Genomic DNA, 19,959 nt, shown 5'->3' on the forward strand with positions numbered 1-19,959 from the left:
GAGAGGACATGAACACATTTGAAAAATACCCAACAATGTAATTTGTAATGAGCACTAAGTCTGTAGTGACAATTGCTGACAATCTTAAGTGCTGAAGGAGTGGGGAGGAACTATTAGTATCATCAACAAGGGCTGAGCGAACAGCCTGGTGGAGGAGCTGGGGGAGGCTGAGAAGGATCTGGTAGACAGAAAGGATTTTCAGAGAGGATGCTGGAGGGAACCCCAAGCCTTGCCATGCGGATGAACACGACCCACAGAGGACAGGGTGAGGACAGAGCTATGGCCAGGGCAATAGGTCCTGGCTGTGGAGTAGTGGGGAACACCTCTGGACAGGTGAGGAATGGGGCAACCACGGAATACCGCCAGTGCAGCCAGTGTGAGAACAAACCCACCTTTCTCCCGCCATGAACGTCCCCTCTTCTTCCTAAGCCAGAAACCTCTGGGCTGTCCTTGTCTCTCCCTTCCTTTCTCCCTCACCCCATGTCCCTTTTCCACGGCCAAGTCCTGTCAACTTCACCCTCTAAGTATTGCTTCTGTTCCATTCTCGCTTCTTCAATTCCTTACCTCCTGACAGAGACCCCTTCAAGTCCACCCTTCATGGAGTTGCCCCTGGAGTCGACACAAGACACAACTAAGACTGTTTCCCTCCTCTCCCTGAAACCTCTCAGACCCACAGCTCTTCTTCTCCCCTTTCCAAAGGTTCAACAGAAGCCCAGGAACTCCAGCAAGCATCACCTCACAACCTTGACCTGAAGGGTCAAGTCCACACTCCTTAGCATGGGTTGTGGTCTTCCCTACATATGTTCAGTGTTCAGTCATGTCCGACTCTTTGCAACCCCAAGGACTGCAGCATGTCAGCCCTCCCTGTCCATCACTGTCTCCTCCGGAGTTTGCTCAGACTCATGCCTACTGAGTCAATGAAGCCATCCAACCGTCTCACCCTCTGTCACCCCCGTCTCCTCCTGCCCTCAATCTTTCCCAGCATCAGGGTCTTTTCCAATGAGTCAGCTCTTCACATAAGGTGGCCAAAGTATTGGAGCTTCAGCTTCAGCATCAGTCTTCCAATCAGCAAACCAAACTCCTATAGCTTCCTTCCCACACCATGTTTTCCACTGCCGATGCCTTGAGTCCTGCTGCTCTGCCGACCATGCATTGCCTCTCTGATCTGCACCACTGTCTCCAACACACACACGCACCCTCACATGTGCATGCACCCCTGCACACACACACTCACATACACACACAGAGTATGACCTACTCCTGTTCATCTTTAGAGGTAAAACCAGGCATTAATTTCCCACGAGGTCTTCTGACAGAGCGAGGCACTCAGTTAACATTTGGAGAACTTAATACAGGGCCTAGAAGACTAGGCTGAAGCATTTTATTTGTTAATAACAAGGAAGCGCGGGGAGGTTTTATGAACAATAAAATGACCAAAGCAGTAAGTGTTGACGATTCCTCTGGCAGCAAAGTACAGACTGCATTAGAGGACAGGGGCCACGGAAGAGGGCCATCAGGTGAGGCGGTTTAATTCAGCAAACACTGGCTGAGGAAGAGAAGGCAGAGGGACTTCCCTGGTGCCTGTGGCTAAGACTCCATGCTTCCAATACGGGGGGCCTGGGTTCGATTCCTGCTCAGGGAGCTAGATCCCACATGCTGCAACTAAAGATCCTGCAGGCCACAACTAAAATACTCCACACGCCACAGGGAAGATGGAAGATCCTGCATGCTGCAACTGAGACCCGGCACGGCCAAACACACAAATACTTTTTGAAAAAAAGAGAGACAGAAGGCAGAAAACTAGTTGCAGACACTCAATGGCTATTTGCTTAATGAACTAATACATTTATTGTGCAGCACTAGGAGAAGGTAGTATCTCCCTGGTGGTTCAGGCAGTAAAAAGTCTGCCTGTAGTGCAGAAGACCTGGGTTCGATCCCTGAGTCAGGAAGATCCCCTGAAGAAGGAAATGACAACCCACTCCAGTACTCTTGCCTGGGAAATCCCATCGACGAAGGGCTCTGGCACACTACAGTCCATGGGGTCGCAAAGTGTCGGACACAACTGAGCGACTCCACTTTCTTTCTTGTTTCTTTCTAGGAGAAGGTAAAGTGCTATATATTATGAGAAAACAGTGCCTGTCCTCCAGGAATTCATCATATCGCTGAGGAAATGAAATCCAGCCTCAAATCAAGGTAGAAGGTGATGAAGGCTCACAAGAGCGGTACAAGGAAAACGTGGTGAGTCAAAGGAGATGCTTTTAGTTGAGTCTATCAGAGACTGGACTGATGCTGAAGTTGAAACTCCAATACTCTGACCACCTGATGCGAAGAACTGACTCATTTGAAAAGACTCTGATGCTGGGGAAGATTGATGGCGGGAGAAGGGGACGACAGAGGATGAGATGGTTGGATGGCATCACTGACTCAATGGACATGCGTTTGAGTAAACTCCGGAAGTTAGTGATGGGCAGGGAGGCCTGGCGTGCTGCAGTCCATGGGGTCGCAAAGAGTTGGACACGACTGAGCAACTGAAATGAACTGACCGATGAATGACTGTTTCATGAAGGCGATGGCATATGAACTGGCACTTTCACAGGGAGGCAGGCCCGAAACACGTGAAGGGACCGAGGGACACTGAACACACGGAGCAAAGGTCTGGAGCAGGCATATCCCCCAGTAGCTCCAGGAACACGCAAGACAGTGTGGCTTGCCACGACTTGGGTCAAGGGTACAAAAGGGAATAATAGGAACCATGGCTGGAAAGAGAGGTAAATGCCAGACAGTCAAGAGCATTGGATGAGGAGCTGAGAAATCCACGCTGTCTGTTTTGTAAGTAATAAGCAGTCATTGAAGTTTCTTTCATGAGTGAGGAAAAAGGGATGAGATCTCAGAGTCCTGCCTGGGGCATGTGAGTCAGGCAGTTCTGCAGGATGTCAAGCCGGGTCCCCATCCTCCAGGCCACAGATCAGTACCTCCTGTCAGATCACCAGCAGCATCAGATTAGAAATAAAGTGCACAGTAAATAACATGCTTGAATCCTGAATCATCCTGAAACCACTCCCCTGACCCCGGTCTGTGGAAAACTTGTCTTCTACAAAACCTGTCCCTGGTGCCAAAAAGACTGGGGACCCCCGAAAAGGATCTCACATGGGGAATATGAGAATAGTGTTCCATAAAAGGCACTTCCCTCTACAAGAGAGAAGAAGCAAGAAAGCAATGGCTCGGGAGGTGTGACAGGAGCTGGAATCAGCACAGAGGACAGGTGCAAAGAGCATACTTCCTGCCCTAAGTCAGACAGGAAGGAAGGAAGAAGAGATGAGAATGCAAAGGAAAGGTGAAATGAAAAACAGAAAGGCTCAGGGAAATTCTACCGGGTGGTCAGTATTCTCAACAACTTGGGCAGCTTTCTGCTAAAAGTGAGGGGTTCTGAGAAGCAGGTGGAGGTGCCAGGAGATGAGGAGAGAAATAAAACCTCTTCTCAGGTCCGAAATGAGGGCCTGAGTCTTTGTTTTCTAACCTGTTGACTGGGCCCCAGTCACCAAAATGACCTCAGGCATGGAACCCAACATTAAAACCAAGAAAAGAGAGAGAGAGGCACCACAGAGAAGGAAGGAACCAAGGCCCAACAACAGCTTTGGACAAGAACCACTGCTGGTTAGCTTGCAGGACGAAGGAAGAACCTGGAAGAGAAATAGTCATCAGAAGCCCAGGCGAAGACTGAGAAAAAAAATCACGCTACAGAGCCTAATGGAAGACACAGTGTTAACAAATCTGCTATCTCTTCTGCACTCACTGCCATTTTTAATGACTTGCCCGGTATGATGTTGAGATACAGTAACACGCCAGAAAGTAACAAAACCCTTCAAGTCGGTGATTTTGAAATTTATGATTCCTATGTAAAAACATAAGTTGCAAATGTGGACAAAACAAATAAACCAAAATGAGAAGTAGAATAATCTCCTTTTGATCCTCAATAATTCCTTGCCAGAAATAATTATTTCTCCCCACCAGCCTCCCTTTAAGGCTAAGAATCAGATCCAGAATAAGTGCCTGGGGATTTCCTGGTAAGGGGGGAGGTACTCCGATGGGGTTTTTCGTTTGTTTTTGTAATGCATTTTCTGGCTTTTTAAAAAACTTTCCAGCTTTATTTGAGCCACAACTGAAATATAACATTGTTTAATGAAAGTCATAATAAATACCCATTATTTGTTTCTTCCTTCGCCTGCCTGTTATCAAGGTATTGGGGTCCCCTGAGCCAAGCGGGGCAGGCAGTCCACTCACCTGCATGAGTTCATGGCTTTCCAGAAGATCATTCTCTAGCATCTCCTGGGTAAGGCGCCCCATGGTGCTATAGAATTCATCTGCTGTCTCACAACATTCTATCTGCCTAGATAAAGAAAGGACAGAAAAAGGAATTGTTTAGGAGACCCCTGCTGTCAGGTACATGCTGCAGGCACAAGACATGTTTTCCCTTGCCGTCAAATCAACCAAGTTAGCAATCAGCGGAAGTCAGAATCCTATGATTACACTCACAGTACAGCCTGTGGTAGGCAGAGAAAAGATTTAAAAAGCTGGAAGGTGAACATAGTGGTACTTATTCCAGGGTGAGTTCCTCTTTTTGCTCTACCGCTCTCCTGACTCACAGCTCCCCCTGGGGCATTTTTATTGCTTCCACGTGACACCTTCTACACATCTGAACACCCATCACTGATCAGAAATAATAACTAAAAAATTGGGTACCCAAGAACAATTATCCCCTGGAGGGAATCTGTTGCTCTCAATCTGCAAACTGCAGTACCACTGACAGCCTGAAACCAAACCGCAGTAGAAATGGAAGATGAAACACACAAGAACTTTATCTGCACATTTCATCAGTCCGCAGGATATTTTCACGGACATTCTTTCCAGTCCTTCTCAGGACACTGCTGCTAGCTGGAGATTATACCCTGTTATATTTTTTAACTTCTTATTTTGTATTGTTGCGATAGTTTCAGGTGAACACTGAGGGGACCCAGCCATATATGTATGTATGTATGTATCCATTCTCCCTCAAACTCTCCTCCCATCCAACCTGCCACATAGCATTGAGCAGAGTTCCATGTGCTATATGGTAGGTCCTCACTGGTTATCCATTTTAAACATAGCAGTTACACCTTGTTTCTTGCATTTGGTTCAACAGGTAAACAAAGAGTGTCACCTGCCATCCTGTGAGACAGGTGAAACTTTAATTCTTCTTCTAGAGAGGGGAGAAAAAGGAATCCAAAGCAGCAGCTGCTGCTGCTAAGTCGCTTCAGTCGTGTCTGACTCTGTGCGACCCCATAGACGGCAGCCCACCAGGCTCCCCCATCCCTGGGATTCTCCAGGCAAGAACACTGGAGTGGGGTGCCACTGCCTTCTCCAATGCATGAGAGTGAAAAGTGAAAGTGAAGTCGCTCAGTCGTGTCCAACTCTTAGCGACCCCATGGACTGCAGCCTACGAGGCTCCTCCGTCCATGGGATTTTCCAGGCAAGAGGACTGGAGTGGGGTGCCATTGCCTTTTCCGATCCAAAGCAGAGACCTGGGTATTTGTTTTATCTATTATGTCATTCTTTGCATAGCAGAAAAACTAGTTGCCTTACCAATCATAAGACATACTCTTTGACATATGCTAAGGTTGGGGGATCTCCATAGAGCCAGTAAAAAAAATATGATCCTGGGAAAATTCCAGGCTCCAGAGTTCTGTTCAAATCACATTGCCACAATCATGTAAGTAAATAAATGAAATGAGGTGCTGATACAAAAATTTAGAGCAGCATGTGGGCATAAATTGAAAATTGGTTAAGTTTATCCTGGGGTCAGGTGGAGAGTGAGGAAGAGAAGTAATGTTTAAGGTGAGTTTTGATAAATATTCTCCAGGTTGACAAGGAGGAAAAAGCATCCCAAACATGTGGATACAGGAGACAGAAGGCCCTACCCGGGGAAACGCATGGAGGTCTACAGATCACAGAGGGGGTGGCTGTATGGCCAGGGGTAAGCCAGAGAGAGCTGAGGGTGATGGTGGTGGCGTTTAGTCGCTTAGTCGTGTCCAACTCTTCTGTGACCCCATGGACGCAGTACGCCAGGCTCCTCAGTCCACGGGAAGAATACTGGAGTGAGTTGCCATTTCCTCCTTCAGGGGGTCTTCTCGACCCAGGGACGGAACCCTTGTCTCCTGTTCTTTACCACTGAGCCACTAGGGAAGTGAAGGCAGAGAGGTGCAGAGAGCAAATGGCAAAGGCCTCATCTGCCTGCTGAGCCCTCTCAGGGCAAGTCACTGGGAGGCCTTTAATAGAGAGTGTGGGAACAGAGATGCCATTGGCCAGGCTGCCCCAGAGGCGGCATGGCAAGTGGCGGGCGTGAGGGAGGCCACGGAGGACGGTGCCAGGCCCGAGACAGTGAGGGAGGGAGCCAAGGCAGGCGGGTCAGAGGAGAAAGGACACGCGAAAGAGATGCCGCTGAGACTGTGCTGACGGCCGACAGCTTACGTGTTCCACAAGTGCCCTTGTATGAACAAAGGAGGAAATCTCACGTTGCAGAATCAAGGTGACGGGAAGGGCCCATGGATACGCACACACGAAGCCCTGATGTTACTCAGGTACACCTGACCCAGGGATCACCTGCGTGATGGTCAGGACTTTTCCGACGGACAGTCTGTGGGGAAGACGGCAGGCCCGGGAGTCAGAAAGATCCAGGGCTAAATCCCAGCTCTACTCACTAGCTGTGGGACCTTGAACTAGTCAGTCAGCCTTCCTGGGGCAGTTTTCTCACCTGAAAAGACAGGGAAAATAATCCTACCTACTTCACGGGGTTGTGGGGAGAACTGAGTAAGATAAGTAAGAAGTTTAAACTTCTTAACGTAACGACTGCACTATAGGACCTTGATGGTGTGTGTTGGTGCCTTTCCTTTCAATTAATGAGCTGCACGCTCAAAACATGTGAAATTATAATGAGCAAAGACTCTGAAGCATTTAAAATTCCACCAGTCTAACTCACAGATTCCTGAGCTTCATAAACAGGAGCCATTTATAATCAGTAGATTCACATTACTAGAAGCACAGATAAAAGAGCCAAGGTACCCACATTCAAAATCAGGTCTTTCCACCTACTAACTAGGTGACATGGGGCAATTTCCTTAACTTCTCTGTGCCTCAGTGATGACATCTGTAAAATGGGGATGATAACAGAACCTACCTCCTAGGATGACAGTGAGATTAAATGAGTTAATTTTACATCTACAGTGCTTAGAATCATGCCTGTCCATTGAAAGCACTCTGTGAATATTGGACGTTAAGTGTAGCTATTAATATTTCAATAGTGTGACATCCCTGGGATGACCATATTAATAAATTCCGATCCTACAGATAATGGATAGATTAGATACGAATAAAATAAGAACCACCTCTTTTCCTCCTGCCCCATAATTAAGAACTAACAAAAAGGGGACTAGAATCAACCCAGCATAGAGTAAAGTGCTGTAGTATTTTAATCCTACAAGCTAATTACTCAGTAACTATCACGATGGTTAGAGGGTGATACTGCTAATAGAGAAACTACCAACGCTCAAACAGTTTACGAGGTAGTAGGTTGGAAATACACGAGTGCAGAAAAAGGCTGACATCAGAAGAAAGTAAACACGTATGTAAATGTCACAACAAATCCCCCACAGGTGAATTTATTTGCCTCACTGAAAAGCTATCTACAGTGAAACAAAGGCAGGGGAGATTGCTACATGATATTTAAAAACACTTCCACACAACGATTTTTTTTTAATCCCTGAATTGTTATGTGGTGGATTTTTCTTACAAAATTAAAAAATGCTGCAAGTCTCTCAGGAAACAACTTCCCATCAATAAAAAGGCTACTTAAAAGGTTTCTGAAACAAAACACTGGAAATGATTTAAAGTTCTCTGACATGTTGTCTATGGGTACCCACTCAAGTCATTTAAAAATAGCTCTAGGAAAGAAACATTAAAAACTTTTCTGCATCTTCAGTTAACTGTAACAATTTCATCCTGATGTCTCTTCCTTTACCCAAAAGGCAGATATTTAATGTAATAGTCATAATGCATTAGAGATGAGTGAAAATACTCTAGGGTTTTCAGCCCTGATACTAGACAAGAATGTAAGTGAAATCTGTTTGGTGGTAATAGACTTCAAGTGGAATTAACTCTTGATGAAAGGAAAGAAGTTCCATGTGTTCTACTATTGACTGGGTACCATGCACCATGCTAGATACCTTTATACATATTATCTCATTTAATTTTATCACATTCCACAAAATACCAACCCTTAATATTTACTGGAAGGACTGATGCTGAAGTTGAAGCTCCAATACTTTTGGATGTGAAGAGCCAATACTTTGGAAAAAACCCTGATGATGGGAAAATTGAGGGCAGGAGAAGAAGGGGGCAGCAGAGGAAGAGATGGTTGGATGGCATCACTGACTCAATGGACATGAGTCTGAGCAAACTCCAGGAGATAATGAAGGACAGGGAAGCCTGGTGTGCTGCAGTCCATGGGGTCACAGAGTCAGACACGACCAAGCGACTGAACAACAACAAAAAAATTATAAGGACTCAAACATAAGCCAAATTGCAGTCTTAACCAACAAACCCACACAGTTGTCTGCAGATCTTTCAGTTCCTCTTCCACCTAAGCCCCTCTCCCCAACCAAGGTTAGGAAAGATGCCAACAGCGTGGTTGCCAGGACGCCAGCACTGAGGAGGAGGAGAATTCCAGGCCTGGAACTGCCTGCCTCCTTCTCTAAAACAGCTTCCACTTGCCCCAACATTCACCGATGAGCCGACAGAGAGCTCAGAAGGAAAGCAACTGCACAGTGCTCATCACTTTCTGTTTTCCTCACACTTCAACATTGACGGCTTTACACACTGGAGAACAAAAGTGCTCTAAGGCTCTCACACCACAGTGCAGAACGGGAAGGGAAATTACTTACTCTCCCAACTTTGCCCAGATAGCCAGCGACACCCGTAGGATGATTTCTGAACCTTCAAAGAAAACTGAATCCCAAATCTTTAAAACTGTGTGGTTAGGGAGACACGTAGCGAAGAGAGTCAGAAACCACTGCATCGTGAAGACATTGGTCAGTGGGGGCTCATATCCACCTGCAATAAAACAAACACTCTAATTTCTGCAGATTGATCATGTGCAAGATACGAAAATACCCTCTTTCAATCTCTCATGTCCACTCAAATATTGGCTTGGCCAAAAAGTTCATTTGGGTTTTCCCATACCATCTTACAGGAAAAACCAAAAGAACTTTTTTTGGCCAACCTAATATGTTATGATCTATTTCCTGGCTGATTTTTAAATCTCTCTAAGTCCTTGTTCTTTCCTTATTTGGGTGGGGGTAGAGGGAGAACATAGGTGTGTTTAATAAAAATCGCAATACCATGAACTTCACAAATTCTTTGTGACATTTCAGAAATCTTAACCTAAAATTTAACTTGGGTCTACCTACCATGGGGCACAGAAAATCAAGGAGGATGTTCTCCTTATTGAAAACAAGATAAAAAGAAAGGATTTTAACCTCTCAGAAGTAAAAGCTGATTTCTAAAACCTCCTAAAGCCTACTTTTATTCAAATGCTGGTGATAAAAATAAAATTGCTCATAAGCAATTACTTGTTTACTTGTTAATTTATCCATAGTCCTCAGACCACAATGGAATTAAACCAGAAATCAATAACAGAAAGAAAGCTGGAAAATCCCCAAATACTTGGAGATTAAGCAAAGTGACATTTTAAAATATTTTTAACTAAACTACATTCAGTTTTAAAGATCTGGGATCCAGCTCACTTTGGAGTTTCCGAATTCACTAAAACAATAGAGTCCTCTCCCACTCCCCATTATGACTGCATAAGCATATATTTTAATGAAATATAAAAATGTAGATACTAGACTAGTCCTTTTTCCAAATTACAGTCAGAAGGTACATTTACCCCAGTGCAAGCAAAACAAGATCTGTCCTCCTGTATCCATTTTCTTCCTTCTTACCTACGAACAAAGGAGTATCTTCCTTCACAGACTAGAATCTAAGGTCACCAAGGCATTTGGGCAAATGTGGAGCCCAGTGAAGTGTGTCTGACTCTGGAACAGGCTAATCTGGTCTTGCTGGAAGCTTTATGAAATTCTCACTGGTGCACAGGTATACTGCACAGCCAAATTAAATAAGATTACTCCAACTACTTGGAAGAAAATGCTTAGAGACACCTGGGTGTCACTATAATTTCCAGTGTATTTTAATCATAGATGAGATCTTCAAAACCCTTTCAGATTTTCCCAGATTAAAATTCATGGGTCAGGAACTGACAACCATTTAAAGAAAACATAGCAAACTTATTGTATTTTTGGTATCTGGAGAAGTGCAAGAAGTGGGTATGATGACAGCTACAAGCTCGGGTACTTGGGAAGCTGGTGATGCCAACTAGATGGTGGAGACTCAGCTACTTGCAGAAATATCTCCATTGCCACCTTAATCAACCCAGTCCCTTCCTTCAGGGCTCAGATTATACCTGGAGGCCAAGAGAGCCCTTCTCCAATAAGAACTGGTCCATTCATCTCAAGTAAGTCTAGATATCCTTCACATGAATGAATAAAGGAGCATTAAACATCTCAGCCCAAAGGACTGCTTTTATCTCCTACAACCTTATGAAAATACATATTCTGCTATCCATAACCTCAGTGGTTGAAGCAAAACCACAGGCTCGGCCAAGCTGTGCCTGTAGTTCAATTTTAAAGAACTCTTATAGTTTTGATGCCAACTTAGAGCAGTTTAACTAATAGCAAGGCATGGATGCCATTCTTTACCTAGAGTACAGTACACAATTGGTGAGCTGGTACTGGTGAGGTATTGGGTTCCTGACTGACTTAATAACCATAACCAGTTAGAGATTCAACATCTGGCCCTCTGTTTGGGTTTTGTTCTTAGTTCTGTTTTTGTTCTCTAGAAATCTATTTCACTGCACCAAGCTCCTACCAACTGAAATATCTGAAAACACGTATTTCCACCATTCAAGGTCTAGGCTCATAGGTACAGTGATAACAGAAAAGTAAACTATTTTCAAAGGTAAAATAGCATCGAATCATCACTACCTCCACTCTCCTTGTTTGCAGTTTTCTGAAGAGTATCCAGGTGCTGAGATAATTCAGGGAGATTCAGTCTCAAGAGGTCACGGAAGACGGCCATATCCACGGACAGTGCCCGGAGATTGTTGACAAAATAGCTTTCGGGAAGTACCTTGTCAATAAGGTAAATCATAATCTGAAGAAAAAAGATATAGAATAAGATTGCTTCACAAAAACTGCTTGCTATACTAACACGTGCTACATATAACATATTCAAATTGGCAAAAGACAGCCAAAGCACACCGTTCTTTACACATGTCAACACCAAATGCTCTGGATTTTCAAGGCTCCTCTCCACTCCAAGGTAAGGCGTAGGTGGCATACTTGTCTAAGTCATGGGTCCCCAGCTCCAGGGCCATGGACTGGCACCAGTCCTCGGCCAGTTAGGAACCTGGCCACACATGTTGAGCAGCGGGAGAGCGAGTGAAGCTTCATCTGCTGCTCCCTGCTGTTCATGTTACGGCCTGAACCATCTCCTCTGCCCAAGCCCCATCCGTGGAAAAACCGTCTTTCATAAAACAAGTCCCCGATGCCAAAAAGGCTGGGGACCATTGGTTTAACTAACTCAGACCCCAAATCTGCTGCTGTCTAAAATTTTTAGCTGGGTCACTAGACCTGAGTTCATCCTGGAAGTAGCTGTGATGATATAACCTTCAGACTCCCTCTTTGGCCACCTGATGTGGACAGCTGACTCATTGGAAAAGACCCTGAGGCTGGGAAAGATTGAGGGCAGGAGAAGGGGGTGACAGAGGATGAGATGGCTGGATGGCATCACCAACTCGATGGACATGGGTTTGGGTGGACTCCGGGAGTTGGTGATGGACAGGGAGGCCTGGCGTCCTGCAGTTCATGGGGTTGCAAAAAGTCGGACACAACTGAACTGAACTGAACTGAACTCCCTCTGACAAGCCATGGAGCTCACGCTTTCTCAGCACCCAGCAGAAATCTCAAGGTCAGCTCCTTGATGGCAGCACAGTGTCACAACCTTAATCTGAAAACCCAGAGCTGGCCCATCATGGAACATCCTGACTGCAGTAGATCGCAAGATCCACTGACCATCAAGGTATTTGAGGTATCTGAACACTGATGTCAGCTTCTTGTCTACTTCCTCTCCTAGAACAATGCAACAAAGGGTACATTTTGGTTTTGAGCATATGGTACTTTTAAAATCAGATGAGATTGCCTCATAGTCTTCAAATTACTGTTTTCATCCTAACTTTTCTATTTGTGGTTATCTTTTCTAAGATGTCAAGAACCACTGGAAAGACCCAGAAAAATACACCTGAGTTCTATATGCCAATCTCTGCTCCCTTCGCTGTCAGCTTGAATGCTCTGTGTATGCCCTGCTCCCTAGATGACCTACACATTTCCCAGAATGCAGGAAAAGCAAAATGAAGAGCAAAATCATAGCAGGCCCTATACAGTGGTGGAGAAGTAGCTGTCTCATATTTTTTCACAAAATACTATTTTAAAAAAGTTATCTCCCAGATCTGCCAAGGGCCCATTTTCCCCTCATCCTTGACTTGTAACTTCTACTTTTAGGGTCATAGTTTTGACTAAGTCAACAAGGGTGGGAATATCCTCTCAGAAAGGCCTCCCTGAAGCCTATATTACAGGAGGGACCCAGTCCAGGGAGTCACTTTAGCTTTCTTACACAGAGACAGAATTTACCAGGTAAAGGTATCATCACCCTAGAAATAAGAGCTTAGCAACAAAAGCGATATATTCAGCTTGTGTGGAGGGAGGAAGTCCTCGAAGAGCCAGGCCAGCTGAGGGGGAGGACAGATTTTAGCAGAACAGAGGCTCTGTCAGGGACCTCACACCCTACAGGGAAGGAGAAGAGGGACTGATGGGAACACAAAGACAAAACTGGAAGGTAACAGTCTACTATTGCACTTTTCATCTACAGTAAGTTACATAATACCAAGAAAGATTTTTATCAATTATATAAATGAATTTATCAGGTTTTATGAAAAGATGACAATCCCTCAAAATCGTATGAAAACTAGAAAAAAAAATTCCAATTATCACAGTAATTCTTCTGACTCAATGAAATTCTCCGTCCAAAGGCATCTCAAAGTCTTAACATAAGACATAAGAGCCAGTTATGTTGCTTCACCTACTCCTGTATTTCAAAGAACAAACATTAGATTAAAAAAAATAGGATAAATAATGGCAGTGGAAGAAAGATAGTCTCATCAACAAATGGTGCTGGAACAACCCTACACTCTCCACAAAATGTAACTCAAAAGGGATCATGGACCTAAATGTAAAACACAATACTATAAAACTCACAGGAGATAAATATAGCCTAGATGACCTTGGATATGGGAATGACTTTTTACATAAAATACCAAACTCACAATCCATGAAAGAAATACTTGGTAGGCTAGACTTTATTAAAATTTAAAACTTCTGTTGTGTGAAAGACACTGTCAAGAAAATTAGAAGACAAGCCAGAGATTGGGAGAAAATATTTGAAAAGACAAAGGACTGTCACCCAAAATATACAAAGAACTCTTAAAACTCAACAATTATAAGAAAACAAGCAACCCAGTTAAAAAATGGACCAAAGACCTTGACAGATACCTTACCAAAGAAGATATGCAGATGGCAAATAAGCTATGAAAAGATGCTTCATATCACAGTCATCAGAAAAATTCAAATTAAAACAATGAGATACCACTATACACTTATTACAATGGCCAAAATTTGGAATGCTGCCAATACCAAATGCTGGCAAGGATATGTAATAACAAGAACTCTAGATTTGCTGGTAGGAATGCAAACTGGTGAAGGCACTTTGTAAGACAGTTTAACAGTTTTTTATAAAATTAAGCACACTCTTCATACAATCTAGCAATTGTACTCCTTGGTATTTAGCAAAAGGAGATAAAAACTTATATCCACATATAAACCTGCATGTGGATTTTTATAGCAGCTTTATTCATAATTACCAAAATGTGGAAGCAACAAAGATGTCCTCCAGTAGGTCCAGAAAATGGAATATTATTCATCACTAAAAAGAATTAAGTGTGCGTGCAAGCTCAGTTGCTTGGTCATGTCCAACTCTTTGCAACTCCATGGACTGGGAGACTGCCAGGCTCCTCTGTCCATGGAATTTTCCAGGCAAGAATACTGAAGTGGGTAACCATTTCCTACTCCAGGGGATCTTCCTGACCCAGGGATCCAACCAGCATCTCTTATGTCTCCTGCACTGGCAGGGGGTATATGGAAAATCTCTGTCTCTTCCTCTAAATTTTGATTTCAACCTGAAACTGCTCCTTAAAATGAAGTATTAAAAAAATAATGGGGAAGATTCAAATTTTTAACAAATAGTTAAATCTTTGTTTTTAACTATTTTCAAAACTGTTTTTTACTATTTTAAAAACCTAAGTTGTTAAGAAAAAACAATAACTGCAAAAAAGCAGGGAAAATGGTTTACCTACTCTGATAAACTATTTATTTCCCTATTAACTAAAACTTATAGAGGCCAAAATAGCCCCTGGAAAAACACTGACATCCAATATTTCCCTTAGCATAGAAACTATCTTCAGGAACCCAACCTTCGTCTGCATATTGAATGTCTAACCACAAGATTCCCAAATGATGATGATGTCATTTCATTCCACAGAGTTCATTTTCTTAGAGGCAGAAATATAAATATTCAGTTCCTCAGCTTTCTCTAATTCATCTTTTTATGTGAATTTTTAGTTTCTCAAGCATCACTGAAATTCATGATTTGATTGGCGAGTACATCCTGTATCCCAAACCGCTCTACCCCGCTCCCTAACCTGAATTGTTCATTTCAGCTTTTCAAATAAACAGTTCTCATTCCATAGTCATGCAAATTACACCTGGGGAAAAAACTGAGTAAAGCATACAGAATGAATAAACAAAATTGCTTTTAATAAAAAATGTTCTAAACTCATGTATTTGTCACTGCCTCCTCCACTTCCATCCCTAACTATGTGATACACAAGTAGCTTCAAAGCTGCTTCCTTAAATACATGAATGAAAAATCTGAGAGGGTGAATACAGATTGAGATCATGTCAGGATGGATTTATAATTAATTCCAACACAGTGTGTATAAAACCAAGAGAAAAATGTGCTCATTTTTCCATATGACATAAAGTGAGTTACTAAGACAATCACTAAGGTTCAGTTCAGTTCACTCACTCAGTTGTGTCCGACTCTTTGTGACCCCATGAACCGCAGCACGCCAGGCCTCCCTGTCAATCACCAACTCCAGGAGTCCACCCAAACCCATGTCCATTGAGTCAGTGATGCCATCCAACCATCTCATCCTCTGTCGTCCCCTTCTCCTCCTGCTCTCAATCTTTCCCAGTATCAGGGTCTTTTCCAATGAGTCAGCTCTTTGCATCAGGTGGCCAAGGTATTGGAGTTTCAGCTTCAACATCATTCCTTCCAATGAACACCCAGGACTGATCTCCTTTAGGATAGACTGGTTGGATCTCCTTGCAGTCCAAGGGACTCTCAAGATCCTTCTCCAACACCACAGTTCAAAAGCATCAATTCTTTGGCGCTCAGCTTTCTTTATAATCCAACTCTCACATCCATACATGACCATTGGAAAAACCATAGCCTTGACTAGAGAGACCTTTGTTGACAAAGTAATGTCTCTGCTTTTTAATACGCTGTCTAGGTTGGTCATAACTGTCCTTCCAAGGAGTAAGCATCTTTTAATTTCATGGCTGCAATCACCATCTGCAGTGATTTTGGAGCCCAGAAAAATAAAGTCAGCTACTGTGTCCACTGTTTCCCCATCTATTTGCCATGAAGTGATGGGACAGGATGCCATGATCGTAGTTTTCTGAATGTTGAGTTTTAAGACAACTTTTTCACTCTCCTCTTTCACTTTCATCAAGAGGCTCTTTAGTTCTTCTTCACTTTCTGCCATAAGGTGGTGTCATCTGCATATCTGAGGTTATTGATATTTCAGCCGGCAATCTTCATTCCAGCTTGTGCTTCTTCCAGCCCAGCGTTTCTCATGATGTACTGTGTATATAAGTTAAACAAGCAGGGTGACAATATACAGAAATATACAGTCTTGACGTGCTCCTTTCCCTATTTGGAACCAGTGTGTTGTTCCATGTCCAGTTCTAACTGTTGCTTCCTTAACTGCATACAGGTTTCTCAAGAGACAGGTCAGGTGGTCTGGTATTCCCATCTCCTTCAGAATTTTCCACAGTTTATTGTGATCCACACAGTCAAAGGCTTTGGCATAGTTAATAAAACAGAAATAGATGTTTTTCTGGAACTCTCTTGCTTTTTCGATGATCCATCAGATGTTGGCAATTTAATCTCTGGTTCCTCTGCCTTTTCTAAAACCAGCTTGAACATATGGAAGTTCACAGTTCATGTATTGCTGAAATCTGGCTTGGAGAATTTTGAGCATTACTTTACTAGCGTGTGAGATGAGTGCAATTGTGCTGTAGTTTGAGCATTCTTTGGCATTGCCGTTCTTTGGGATTAGAATGAAAACTGACCTTTACCAGTCCTGTGGTCACTGCTGAGTTTTCCAAATTTGCTGGCATATTGAGTGCAGCACTTTCACAGCATCATCTTTCAAGATTTGAAATAGCTCAACTGGAATTCCATCACCTCCACTAGCTTTGTTCATAGTGATGCTTTCTAAGGCCCACTTGACTTCACATTCCAGAGTGTCTGGCTCTAGGTGAGGGACCACACCATCGTGATTATCTGGGTCATGAAGATCTTTTTTGTACAGTTCTTCTGTGTATTCTTGCCACCTCTTCTTAGTATCTTCTGCTTCTGTTAGGTCCCTACCATTTCTGTCCTTTATTGAGCCCATCTTTGCATGAAATGTTCCCTTGGTATCTCTAATTTTCTTAAAGAGATCTCTAGTCTTTCCCATTCTATTGTTTTCCTCTATTTCTTTACATTGATCATTGAGGAAGGCTTTCTTATCTCTCCTTGCTATTCTTTGGAACTCTGTATTCAAATGGGTATATCTTTCCTTTTCTCCTTTGCTTTTTGCTTCCCTTCTTTTCATAGCTATTTGTAAGGCCTCCTCAGACAGCCATTTTGCTTTTTTACATTTCTTTTTCATGGGGATGGTCTTGATTCCTGTCTCCTGCACAATGTCATGAACCTCCATCCATAGTTCATCAGGCACTCTGTCTATCAGATCTAATCCTTTGAATCTATTTGTCACTTCCACTATATAATCGTAAAGGATTTGATTTAGGTCATACCTGAATGGTCTAGTGGTTTCCTCCACTTTCTTCAGTTTAAGTCTGAATTTGGCAATAAGGAGTTCATGATCTGAGCCACAGTCAGCTCCCAGTCTTGTTTTTACCAACTGTATAGAGCTTCTCCATCCTTGGCTTCAAAGAATATAATCAATCTGATTTCAGTGTTGGCCATCTGGTGATGTCCATGTGTAGAGTCTTCTCCTGTGCTGTTGGAAGAGGGTGTTTGCTATGACCAGTGGGTTCTCTTGGCAGAACTCGCTTAGCCTTTGCCCTGCTTCATTCTGTACTCCAAGGCCAAATTTGCCTGTTACTCAGGTGTTTCTTGACTTCCTACTTTTGCATTCCAGTCCCCTACAATAAAAAGGATATCTTTTTTGGGTGTTAGTGCTAGAAGGTCTTGTAGGTCTTCATAGAACTGTTCAACTTCAGCTTCTCCAGTGTTATTGATCACTAAGGTATGCACTATAATTAAACAGAATTGGGAGGAGCGGGACCTTGAATATAAAGACTAAGTATTTATCCCATCCATCACACAACACTGCAATCAACAACAGTTTCAGGGTTAAAATACAAATTAGCAACCCAAGCAAATAAGGCAGTGGCCATCCTCAACACCTGAAAGCCTTCATTTCTCATAAAGACTTTTTGTGGTGATTCATTGAATCATATTCAGACCTACAAGTTTAACTTACTAACGTCCCATCTCAAAATGTTTCCAGAAAAATTTTTTTTACTAAAAAAAGGCCCTAGACATCAAAGATTAAAAGACTAGCCATATCATTCAATTTCATAACCTTTATCCACACAAGCACCTTTCAGCAGACATTCACTTGCAGCCTATTTCCTTCACACCTCATCCCAGATATGAAAGCAACCTGTTAAGAAGATCCAACCAGGGACTTCCCTGGTTGTCCAGTGGTTAAGACTTCACCTTCCAATGCAAGAGGTGCAGGTTCAATGCCTAGTGGGGGAGCTAAGATCCCATATGCCTTGGGGCCAAAAAAAAAAAAAACAAAACAAAACATAAAACAGAAGCAATACTGTAACAAATTCAATAAAAACTTTAAAAATGGCTAATTCATTTCAATGTATAACAAAAACTACTGTAATGATGTAAAGTAATTAGCCTCCAACTAATAAAAATTTTAAAAAAATAAATTAAAAAAAATAAATAAAAAAACCTAAAAAAAAAAAAAAAAACTTTAAAAATGGTCAACATCAAAAAAAAGAAGAACCAACCAGAATTAAGTATAACAAATAAGGCAATTTAGAGCATGACCCCCTAGAATCTACACTTGCTGGTAGTCACACTCTTGTATAAGCCCTGCCCCTTAAATAGGAGCTGGACCTAGCGACTGGCTTCTAATAGATAAAACATGGCAGAAGTTTCTGTGTGACCAGGCAGCTCCATCTGGTGCTCTGTGCCAACCTGGAGGGGCGGATGGGGTGGGAGGTGGGAAGGAGGTGCAAGGAGAAGGGGGCGTGTGTATGCTTGTGCTGACCCATGTGTGGCAGAAACCAACACATCACTGGAAAGCAATTATTCTCCAATTAGAAATAAATTAAAAAAAATAAAATGTGGCAAAAATGATGGAATGTCACTTCTAATACTAGGCTGCAGATCTGTAACATAGTCTCCTCTGACCTGTTCTCTCTTACTCTCTTGCCCACTCTAAGGAATGCCAGCCACCATGCGGCAAAATGGAAAAGTGCAAAGAGCAGAGAACAATATCCAGCAAAAAACTGAGGCCCTCAGTCCAGCAGTCTGGGGAGTGAATCCCAAGGATCACGCGAATGAACTTGGAAGCCAGTGCTCTTCCCACTCAACTGAGCCTTTGGAGGAGACTAAAGCCCTAGCCAAGAGTTTGAATGCCACGATCATGCGACTCTGAGCCAGCTAAGCTGTGCCCAGATTCCTGACTCAGAGAAACTGGGAGGTCATACACATTTGCTGTTGGAAGCAACGGATTTGCTATGCAGCACTGGGTCATCAATATAAGTAGTACTGAACTCAGTTTAAAAATATGATGTCTCAGGGATTTCTTCGGTGGTCCAGTGTAAGACTCCAAGCTCCCAACATAGGGAACATGGATTCAATGCCTGGCTGGGGAAGTAAGATCCCACATGCTACACAGCAGAGAGAGGGAGAGAAAGAAAGATCTGTTCCCCCACCCTCATCCTCAAAAAGCCGTGTGTGTGTGTGTGTGTGTGTGTGTGTGTGTCCTGGAGACGGAAATGGCAACCCACTCCAATAATCTTGCCTGGAGAATCCCATGGACAGAGGAGCCTGGTGGGCTACAGTCTATGGGGTTGCAGAGAGTTGGACACAACTACCCAACTAACACACACACACACACACACACACACACATATATATGTCCTTATATGTCTCATGAGGGAGCTAAAAACATAATCATTCTCCTCAAATTTGGCAGCTGCAGAGGTTTGTCCTGTGACCAGGCTTTAACCTGGGGAAATCATGGATAATCAGAAAGATACAGTAAATACTTTGGAAGGAGGTGGGGCATCAGGGAGGAGAAACCACAGTTCCAGCATT

General features: G+C 43.2%; 1 protein-coding gene across 4 annotated transcripts in view; it reads right to left on the reverse strand.

Annotated features, from left to right (window-relative positions):
- The window catches only part of TBC1D30 (TBC1 domain family member 30), a 92,410-nt gene that overhangs the window by 14,501 nt on the left and 57,950 nt on the right, over nt 1-19,959 (reverse strand). For all 4 annotated transcript variants that reach the window (XM_020882819.2, XM_070454652.1, XM_020882820.2 and 1 more), the window contains 3 exons: nt 11,130-11,298; nt 8,973-9,141; nt 4,282-4,387 (listed from right to left, as the gene is read on the reverse strand). In XM_020882819.2, coding sequence (XP_020738478.2) covers nt 4,282-4,387; nt 8,973-9,141; nt 11,130-11,298 — 444 coding nt within the window. The remainder of the gene's footprint in view (nt 1-4,281; nt 4,388-8,972; nt 9,142-11,129; nt 11,299-19,959) is intronic.

This window comes from Odocoileus virginianus, chromosome 24, assembly GCF_023699985.2.
Source record: "Odocoileus virginianus isolate 20LAN1187 ecotype Illinois chromosome 24, Ovbor_1.2, whole genome shotgun sequence".
In the NCBI taxonomy this organism is placed as follows: Eukaryota; Metazoa; Chordata; class Mammalia; order Artiodactyla; family Cervidae; genus Odocoileus; species Odocoileus virginianus.